Source organism: Pyrus communis, chromosome 4 (assembly GCF_041283825.1).
Source record: "Pyrus communis isolate YQ-2024b chromosome 4, ASM4128382v1, whole genome shotgun sequence".
Classification (NCBI taxonomy): Eukaryota; Viridiplantae; Streptophyta; class Magnoliopsida; order Rosales; family Rosaceae; genus Pyrus; species Pyrus communis.
This window is the reverse complement of record NC_142568.1, coordinates 4,845,117-4,856,469: the sequence shown is the minus strand read 5'-3', so window position 1 is coordinate 4,856,469 and position 11,353 is coordinate 4,845,117. Positions and strand designations below refer to the sequence as shown.

The window sequence follows — 11,353 nt, the reverse complement described above, 5'->3', positions numbered from 1 at the left end:
GCAAAAAATATTTATCAAATTATTTAGATTTTGAATTCAATTCAAGAACATCCAAAGATTTCATAAAAAAGCCAAATGAATGTACTAAATATTCATTCTATCGTGGGGGCTTCTTGCTCCAAGTGGATGCGTGGGACCTATACTTTTTTGTGACAAGAAGGTACCACGTAGGCTCCTAGTTTAGACACGTGCTTAATTTGATTTAGCTCATGCATGCTGTCATAGTTTTCAGTTTGTCGTGTCTAGTGATGTGAAATATTCTAACATTTAAATTAAAATCATATGATTGTAGTATGTGTAAGTAAGGATCGTTCTAGGCCGGGGATTAGAAGGGATGCTAATCTACTCAAATTAAACTCTAAAACACTAAACTAGACTAAAAAACAGAAAACTAGACTCTAACAACTCAAAACAAACTAAAAAGACTCAAAACAGTACAAAGTAATCAAATAGACTCAAACTAGACACTAAAGGATGATTTGGACGAAAATTACTTTTAACTTGACTCAAAACACTTAAAAACACAAGTTTGGACAAATTCTAACTAAAAGACACAACCAAGTAAAGGGGGATTGGATTTTGGACGAAATTAAGGTAAAAACAAACAAATTTAAAGACTTAAATAACTTTGGACGAAATTAGGGGAAAATATGGGTGATAAGCTAGCTAGAGGGTCCTTCTCCACACATGACACACTTGCATACAAATTAATTTCCAGTTGCTTTTCGAATAGACCATGAACCTCAACACCCCAGATTAACTGTGAACAGCACTAATTAACCCTCAGATTTTCCTTAAGTCATTGAATTGGATGGAATACGCATCGGCAGCCAAATTATTCTTCAATAGTTTCCTACATGAACAGCATAATAGAGATTCAATCAAAGATCATTAAGCTTTGCGAAAATCATAAGCATTGACAAGGCATTCGTAACTATGAAAAGCATGATGCTCTTGCCAGGAATTTACTTAACACAATCGTGACTAGCAACCTCCACTACTTATAAATATAAGTTCATAACGATTAGGTAAAACTCCCTTATATTTTAGCATCAAATTCAGGCATGCAAACTAAGCGGACCCTCTTAATCAACACACAAGAATAAGTTCTTAATCAAACAGTTAAGTAAATTGTATTAATGATTTATGAAATCACAACTGAAAGTAATCAATTCATATTGCAAATATAATCATGGTTTCAAAGTCTCATCTAGTTAAAACAAGTTTAGCTCCTCATGTTCGCAAAACAAAGATAATTAAACTTAAACATTAAAAACAAAGATAGAATACACCTAGAAACACTCCAGGTGGCTCCTCCTTCCTTCCTTGCTGCGCACAATGGGGATTTACGTGAATTTAAGCTCTTGAGGTGTGATGGATGGTGTGGTGTGAAATTGTGGGGTGGTGGTTTATGAGTGTTGCGGCATCATGTATTTATAGGGTGAAGGGAAGGCACAAAATTGATCTGAAAATGAGAGGAATTAGGACTCCAAATCACCAAAGAACAAGGACACTTTCAATCAGATTCCAATGAGGACAAGGAATGGTCTTTGTGGCAGATTCTAGAACTTCTAGAAGGGTTACATGTGGCATAAACTTAGGGCACGAAAATAGGGCTTCTAGAACTTGATATTTAGGTGATTTAATGTGAAAATGAGTCATCTTTGAAGCTGAAATTAAGGTAGGAAAAGATAAGATAAGGTTGGATAAGGTTTGGATAAGATAAGGTAATTTGGATAATATTCCTTCTTTGTAGCTGATTCCTTATCTTCCAAGTCTTCGATTTAATTCTTCTAGATGTTAATCACATTCCTAGCCTCTCTTGATCTTCAAATTCATCCATCCACCTTGCTCTATGCATGTGTAATCCATTACAAGCCCAAAACTGCTCTAAAATGCTCCAAATTGCACTTTCTTGCCAACTTTGTCAATTGAACCTAAAAACACATGAAAATAGCTTAAAACACTCTAACAAGTAGAAATTAGCTATGTAAATGCAAGAAAACAAGCTAACTAAGTCGCATAAATATGCTCCTATCATCTGGATAAAAGGGCAATGTGTGGGACCTGGCATGGACGGGTTGTTTTGTCAAGTAGTGAGAGATAAGAGGTGCAACTTGCTATATATGGAAAAGAGGGGAGAATTGTTCTTCTGCGGTTGCGGTCAGAGTCTTAATAAGACCATCACGGTTAATGGTCAACTAATCAAACGTCAAACATGACGTGTCAGGGCATGCCTTGTAGGATGTGCCATTCTTTGTAACCGACGGGGGAGATTATTGAGATAAGGGATAGAATTAAACAATAGGGTAAATTGGATAATTTTTAAAAATTTAGATTTTGAATTTTATCACATAAATTGTTTATAAGGTCCATGTTAACTACGACTTTAGTTCAGGAATTTTTTTTTTTTTTAACAAACGATATTATCTACACTAACAGATGAGACAGTGGACAAAGCTTCACAATGGATTCGCCTTTGGCGATAATCAAACCTAAAACTTCTTACTTAGAAGTAAAGAGAAATACCACTATACCGTAGTACTAAATATGGTAGTTCAAAAAATTAAACGACAGCTTATTCTCCATTTCACATACAGAGTTGTTGATTGTAGCCCAAAATGTCACCTTACTATACAAATTTCTAACACAAAGTAAAAAATATAGGATCTTTAGCTAAAATGATAATGAGATTCTCATAACTCTTCACTTTGGTCCTTGAGACTTAAAACCGATAGAACTAGTCATTGAGTTTGTCTGTCATCAATCATTTTAGTTATTCAGTGAAAAATCTTCATTAAATGATGAAAATTTGGCAAAAATACTCGCAATTTTTATTTTTGTCAAGTCATTTCGGGCCATTGTTTATGAAATTAAGGGTATTTTTGTCATTTTGATTCTTATTTAACAGAGATTTTTACGGTAAGACCAAAATGATTAATTGTGGACAAACTCAAAGATCATTTCTATCGATTTCAAATGTTAGAGACCAAAGTGAAGAATTATGCCAATATCATGACCATTTTAGTTAAAACGCCAAAAAAAATGTATAAAAAGGAGTGTTGAATGATGATTGGGTAGCGTAAATAACAACTCCATTTTTGTTTAGGACTGTCTTGATTGAAATTATACATTTTGTACAATACACCCTACTTAATATTTTCCTATTAATGTATTTGTATACCATAATACTAAAGTGCAAGGTAGGCACTAAAACCCTTTTTTTTTTTTTTTTTTTGAGAAAAAGAAAAAATATTTGAATACAACCCAAGGTATTTCTAACATTAAATAACCTACATCCTAAAATTCTTTTTCTTTAAGTTCTCAATTCGTCTTATTCTTTTTCTAACATTAAATAACCTACATCCTAGTAATATTCATCTTCACTTGTAAGTGAGAGGTCGTAGGTTTGATTCTTGCCAAAAGGGGAATTTGAACTACATTATTACCAACTCATTGTGAGGTTAAGCCCACCCTCATCCCCTTAGTGTAGATAATATCGTTTGTTCAAAATAAAAAAATAAAAAAAGTTGTCAATTCCACTTCCACCCTAAACGAGACCGTAACCATGAAGGGCACAATTTTTTACTGTGTAACGTGAAATCGCTTGCTTGGAGGCTCCACATGATGTTTGACTTCCTCTTTTTTTTTTTTTTTTTTTTTTTTTTTTTTTTTTTTTTTTTTTTTTTTTTTTTTTTTTTTTTTTTTTTTTTTTTTCACGTATTACTAAATGTGAAATCCTAAATCTCGATATAGGTTTATAGTTGGCCTCTACTAAAATTATGAAACATTGAAATGTTGAAACTACCAAATTTTTGGATGGAAATCGAAGCACTCCTTCATTAATTAGTTGAGTTGAGTACAATAAAAATGCATCATCTAATATGTAATTAAAGCACTAATGAATGTCTAGAGTATTAAGAGCAATGATTAGTTTAATAATTAAAAAACCCTTAAATTCATGGTAGGGAGAATGAGAAGAAAACATGACAAGTGGATCCATCACAATCCAATCCAGTGAAGGTACAACTCAACTCCAAAACCCTAAAAAGCAATAACGAAAAGATCAAATAAGTTGGGGCCATTTAGATCTTAGATAATCCAAGTGTTTGGATAATCTCATCTTTAACAAAAATTAAACTAAAAGTTATAAGACAAAACTCACCTTCGTCGAACAGGAACCGAATCCCCTCCATACCTAAAGGAATTGAGCATACTCATCAAATGATTCAGACCATTGAAATTTGATCTAATAGCTACAAATATGAGTCCCTCTAAAATTTATAATAATTGTAGTTATTTAATCAAATTTCAATGACCCAAATCATTTGACCCTTGAGCTCATTTCCTTTTAAGTCCGGAGAGAATCCGGTTCCCCTCGAACAGACGTTAAAGTGTGAAAGCAAATTGAGAGAGAGGTGGGTCCTCTCTTCCTATTTCCTATTGACTTTGTGGAGCCACTTCCAAAGGTAGACATTTGCATATTTTTGTGTCTTAGAGCCGATGAATCTGCCCGCAGTACACCAAGAGAGAAAAATGTCATTTTCAGCTCCTTTACAATTCGTAGCGTACCATATATTACAAGAAAATAATTTCTTATAATGACCAACTTTCATCTTACATCAAATCTTCATAACGAGTTCAAAAGTATGTTGTCACGTCATGTGGTAATGAAATTGTCAAATGAATCGTGTATATCATATTTATGCTCTCAAAAGTTGGGGTTAAAGACTAAAACTCTAGACTTAGGTTAGAGTGGAACCACATGCTTTTCTATATGTATTTATTACATACTAATCCATAATAATTATATTAATAAACATATATAACCGGGCCGAGTTCGAGTTGAGGATGGAAATACCATCAACTGCTACATATCGGACTTTGATTTTTTAAAACAGCCCCGAACCCACCCCAAACACATGTACTATATATCCTCCATAGGACCATAACCATTCCATTAGGATTGTGTACCCAAGAACACACAAACCCGTGGTCCGACCAAGCCTGAGAAGCACAACTTACGAAGGTGGACATGGGTCGAAGCTTTGTCACTCAAAGCCTAACATATCACAACCTGAAATATTGTGACAGGTCTGAAATAGCCTGGCCTAGCACATTTTCGATCTTTACAAGTAGTTAACTATCATAATGTATTAGGCGCACGTAATTTGCTTTTATTTTGGCATGAGAATAAACAATCCTGGCCTCACATTTTTTGACATTGCAAGGCACAACCTCATAAAACGACTTCAAGTAATATCAACGAATTGTCAATACTCTTGGCTACTTTCTTGAGCAACACGCAGATTAAAATCGAAGGAAACACACACAAGAGGTCGGAGAAGCTGCACTCGAGTTTGAATCACCCATCACAGTTTAGATTAGTCTAATGTGAAATAAGAGGATTAGCTACCATTCTTACGTACATGTAAATCTGGTAGTAAAATTCGTGAAGTATGACTTGAATTAAAATTTAAAAGTGGCCCTCAATTCGCAATAGGGGTGAAAAAGTTGCTCAGTCAAAAGGCGTGGTTAAAGTCAGACTCACTATAACCTCACAATTTATTATCAATTTGCTTGTCAATATTATTAAATATTATGCCAAAATACAAGGTGTCAGAGATTTCTACATTTGAGAATCTCTTTAACATTCTCATTGTAAAAACGTGCTAGTTGAATTTGCATTTTATCTCGAGCTGTTGTACGTAGTTGTAAAAATGGGTGGTAATTTCCTAGATTCTTAAAAAAATACTGAGAAGGAAGATGAAGGGATAAACTAATCAAAGACCTTCTATTTTAATAGTTACCAAAATAGAAAATTAACAAACAAAAAATTATTATTAATCATTATTATTATTTTATAAAACTCGAGCCAAGCTGAAAAATGAGCGGCCGAATGTTATTAACGTGTCGATTGTCGACATAGCAAAGAGACAAAAAACATGTGTGGAAGCAAAGCGACGGATAAGGATCCTAATGCGTAAGAGGTTTAGTTTCCTGAGTTTAACAGGTTGAGTTTTTTGAGTAAATTATACGAGCTGTTAATTTTTTATTCAAAAGACATAAATAAAAAATTTCTCTAAAAAATATAATAATTATAATTATTAAATTAAAAATTAACGATCTGTTTGATTTGCTTATAAGACTGACTCTCCTAGGTTCAGGAGAGAGGAAGCTGATCCCCAAAGCGACAGGCAACAACAAGTAGCAGTTTGCTGCTGTAAGATGGTGACGTCAGCCCTCTCTCAGGTGATTAATTGAAATCTGGCCCCACAACACAATTTGCACACCAAAGAAATTTCGAAGAAGACGAGTACAACATCGACCTCAACAAAATTAATTAAAAATTCAGCCACTTAAAATACTATAAATTAATAAATAATAATATTTAAATTAGGAAATATCCATCCAGTTGAAATGTGCATGAACCTTCTCGCCTATTTAAGCCCCTCCCTCTCCTCAAATCCCAGAAGATTATCCAAAATCTCAACGAACAACTCTCTCTCTCTCTCTCCTCTCCTTCTGTCTCTACACCTCAACAAAGTTTTCGGTTCAAACCCGGACCCGAAATTTTTGGTTTTACAGCTGCGAAATGTACGGACAGAGTGGAACCGACTCGGATTACGCACTCCTGGACTCGATTCGACGCCACTTACTTGGCGAGACGGATTTCCGAATCGGGAACCCGATGACCAACTCGGGTTCGGGTCCCCTTTTTTCTCGGAGTTCCAGCTTCAGTAGCCTGTACCCGTGTTTGACCCAAAATTGGGGCGATTTGCCTCTCAAGGAGGACGATTCAGAGGACATGGTGCTCTATGGTGTTTTGAGGGACGCCGTTAGCGTCGGGTGGGTCCCATCCGGTTCTGCCGATACGCTTCCCTACGATTTTTCGGTAAAATCGGAACCGGAGGTTCTGCCACCGGTGAACAAGGTGCAGGAGAAAAAAGCGGCACCGGTTCAACCGGTTCGGCCGGTTCAGCAGTCGGCTCAAGCCGTTCCGGCTGTGGTGCCAGCCAAGGGGAAGCATTACAGGGGCGTACGGCAACGGCCGTGGGGCAAGTTCGCAGCCGAAATTCGGGACCCGGCTAAGAATGGCGCGAGGGTTTGGCTCGGAACTTTCGAAACGGCTGAGGACGCGGCTCTGGCTTACGACAGAGCCGCTTACAGAATGCGCGGCTCAAGGGCTTTGTTGAATTTCCCGCTTCGGATCAACTCGGGTGAGCCCGACCCAGTGCGGTTGACGTCTAAGCGGTCATCACCCGAACCGTCGTCTTCGTCTTCAGAGAGCGGATCTCCGAAGCGGAGAAAGAAGGCGAACGGCTCGACCCCGGCTCAAGCCGGGCTGGAAATGGGAGCAGGGATTGGGCAGCAGCAAGTGGAAGTCCAAGTGGCGGTGTCGGTTACACATGGCGAGCAGTTATTGGTTAGCTGAAGATGAGGTGGTGGGGAAAGTGGGGGAAGGGAAAAGCACTAGTAGATAACCACTACTCAAATTGTGGAGGACACACTGTAATTATCTGAGATATATAAAAAAAAAAAAGGAGATGTTTGAGAGATGATAAGAGAGGCTGATCTGATGCTTTTGTGGGTGTTTTATGAATGCAAGATTTCGTTATTGTTTGATGACTCGATTTTTGGAATGGAATGTTTCTCTTTCACACAAATAAATTGTCACCAAGGTTGCAATTGTAAATTTTGTACCCCTCATGGAATTCATGAGCAATGTACTAAAAATTTCAAAATAATTTTTTTGTTTCAAGTGATATTCTACTACTTTTAAGTCTGTAAATATATACAATTCTGAAATTTCTCGAATCTAGTCATTCTTTAAATTCTGTAAAGAGTATTTACCTGAACATGATCTCCTAGAAAAAACCTGTTCTACATTTCATGCCACCAATATTGTTATGCAAAAACAATATAAGGCACAAAAGAATCTCTATCTTCCACTTGCTGAAAAACTAGACCAACTTTTGATGAAGAACCATAAAGCTAGACCATTGGCTCGAATACCATGCTAGGGTAGACACCCTAGCTCTTAAAGCGTCAAACTTGAAGAATAAAAGAAAAAGCCCGAACCAATCAAGCTTCCACTGAACTTGATATGAGTTATTGCTATGGCTCAAAGAACATAGATCTGCATTTGTCGAGCTTCCACTCAAGCTGTTACTAAGGATCATTCACATTGCAAGAAGATAAAAGACAAACTTTGCTCAAGTGGCTGAAGATAATACCATGAAGATTTTACATTTTCAAGAGGCATCTACACCTAAAGGCGACTAGATTTTAGACAGGGCCCCACATGTTGGCCGAATTCCCTCCAGTGGCCGAATAAGAGGAAAGACTAATTTTATGCAACTAGTCACGCATGTGCTTAATATATGCATTAGAGGAGGATTACCAAGTGAAATCCTAAAGTGACAGTTTTGAACATCAGTGTGAATATATAAAACATAATTAATTGGAATGTTGAACAATAACCCAACTTTGAATACTAGCTACTAGCTAGCTAGATCACTTCTATTTTAACCAATTCCGCAAATAAGAACTTTTGAATGTACAATTCAAATGCATACCCTCGCCTGATCTCCTTTACGTGAATCCTCGGAATCAATTAATACCCGACCGTTCATACAAGATGTGCGGCCAGAATTGGATTTTAATTTCTTTAACATTTTCACATAAACGAGGCAGTCGACCTCTCCCTCTTCGCTCATCTCTCTGTTTTGTTGAAGGCTTGTACTGGATAAGGATTTTGGCTTCAAAACTAAGTCCAATTCTAGCCGCACGATCTTGTATCAACGGCCAATATTAGCTGACTCCGCAGGTCAGCACAAAAGAAATCCGGATATTCAAAGTTAGTAGAGTTGGTCGGGTAATAGAAGAAAAAGGGGGTCACGTCAACCCCGTAAAATTCAAACGCACGAGAGGAGAATAGGGGGGACGAGAAGGGGGGCGCCGCCAAACAGTAGGGGTAGAGTTGTACGGTCCATGCAAGCAACAGGCGCTGCATGCGTACCCATGCAGTTTATTGCATCCTTTGACTTTCAAATTTGTTGCTTGCAGTTTATTGCTACGACTATTCTTTCTTCGAATATTATTATTTATATTTTTTTCTTCTTCCAACATTTCAACCATTCAAAGATCTCCAATTTACTCACACTTTTTTATATCTTTAATTAGTCCTCAAGCAAGCAACAAATATCTTCTCTACTTGTTAACAGTGAAGCTCCCAGAAATTTATAATGATGGGGTTGTAAATTATGTTTCTCAAAATTCATCATACTTTCATTTATAATTGTTCACGTCTACTATTTTGAAAAGGTCGTATCACGACATTGTTTAATATAATCAAATACATATTTCTCAATGTATACAACTAAGCTAGCATTTAACCATTGATCTCTCATTCTATTATGATGTGAATTCTTCACAATATTCATCACTAAAGAAACTCTTTTTATACTTGTATGTCAGGTTTTATATGCAGTATGCGTTGTAATACTATTTGAGACAAATGGGAGCGAGAGGAAGGAAGATGAAACTGCACTGATCAGAGCGAAGCTTCACCATGAGAAGAAAAATCTCCCTATTTTCATATTTTCATCGTGTCTTCTTCTTTCGAAGAGTTCAAATGCAATGTCTGCACTCAACTGAGCAAAAGCTTCACCGCTAAGATAACATATCACAACAACTCCAAAAAAACGCACGTACTGAAAACTTGGCACGAGGCACCTGTGGTCCTCTTTGAGGCTAATTGGGTCACGAGTGAGTGCATGGCAAGAGGCTAATTGTAAATGAAACTAAAACAGGGTGAGCTCCTATAATGTTTGTGGCTCGAGTACCATATACAAAAAATAATTTTAAGACTATACAAAGTGAGAGCAACAAAATGGCGAAACATTTGAAATACCAAAAAATGTTGTTCATTAAGAGGAAAGACTCTAATTTTTATGTAAGTAGTCACGCAATGTGCTTAATATATGCATTAGAGGAGGATTACCAACTGCAATCCTAAAATGACAGTTTTGAACATCAGTGTGAATATATAAAACATAATTAATTGGAATGTTGAACAATAACCCAACTTTGAATACTAGCTACTAGCTAGCTAGATCACTTCTATTTTAACCAATTCCGCAAATAAGAACTTTTGAATGTACAATTCAAATGCATACCCTCCCCTTTGTTCATAAAAAAAAAATGCATACCGTCCCTTTCTCAAAAAATTAGAAGGATACAACGACCTCTTGCAGTTCTGTTTTTAATCTGTAAATTAAATAAAAGCAAACAGATTTTGAAAAAAGAAAAAAAAGAAGCAAGTACAGAAATGATATGCGAACAACTCAAATTCGTTGCATAAACTACGAAATCTAGTCTTCGTATTCATTCTCATTATTCACATCTCGTATTTTTGTTTCATTATTCTTATTTGAGATAATAATAAGGGAGACTTTGGATGCGGTTCTTAGTTATGAATATTCTTTGATTGAAACTTTGTTGGATTTTAATTTTTTATCGAGGTCCCTGAAATCAATGTGATAATTTATTTCCATGTACGTTACTCTATTTTTTAAATTAAAAATTAAAAATTTTAGTTGTTTATATAAATGAGATTTTAAATAAAAAAAATCATAATTTGTGGGATTAAAAATTTTAAAATATAAATATACTATTGTGTGTGTGTGTGTACATATATATATAAACATATGTACATTCATCAAAATTAACCAAAAAAATTATTGTATCAAAACATGGGTACATTCTTCAAAATCACCAAAAAAAAAAAAAAAAAAAAAGATATTTGTCTTAATAACATTAGTAAATTTCTTCGATTAAACTTGACATGGATACATTTTAAAATCAAAGAAAAAAGAATGTACCCATATAAGTTTAAAAATGAATTAAAAAATGAATAGATTTTATATATAAAAAAAAGGGTACATTTTACATATGACAAATTGGTATATTTAAGAATGAGTACATTTTAAGATTAAAAAGTTTTACATGAATGGGTACATATAATTAGCATGGGTACATTTAGCAAAAAAAAAAAACAAATAAAATATGGGCACAAAAAGAAATTAATATATGAGTACAAATTAAAACTGAAAAGAAAAATGGTACAAATTAAAAAAGAATTATAAATTGAAAATGGGTGCAAACTAAAACTAAAAATATATGATAAAAAATTTAGTGATAAATATAAATATACTAATTGTAACATTTTTAACATTAAATGAATATATTTAGAAATACAAAAAAAAAATTTATTGAAATAATTAATGATGTTATTAATACTCAAGGACCTTGATCAAAAATTAAAAATAAATAGGATTTTAATCAATGG

At 35.1% G+C, this 11,353-nt stretch overlaps 1 protein-coding gene across 1 annotated transcript; it reads left to right on the top strand.

The window, feature by feature from the left end:
- Positions 1–6,427: 6,427 nt before the first annotated feature.
- On the top strand, positions 6,428–7,626 carry LOC137723059 (ethylene-responsive transcription factor 1A-like). Its single transcript, XM_068462215.2, has one exon. The coding sequence runs from the start codon at positions 6,596–6,598 to the stop codon at positions 7,433–7,435; it is 840 nt and encodes a 279-aa protein (XP_068318316.2). The 5' UTR covers positions 6,428–6,595; the 3' UTR covers positions 7,436–7,626.
- The last annotated feature ends 3,727 nt before the right edge of the window (positions 7,627–11,353 follow it).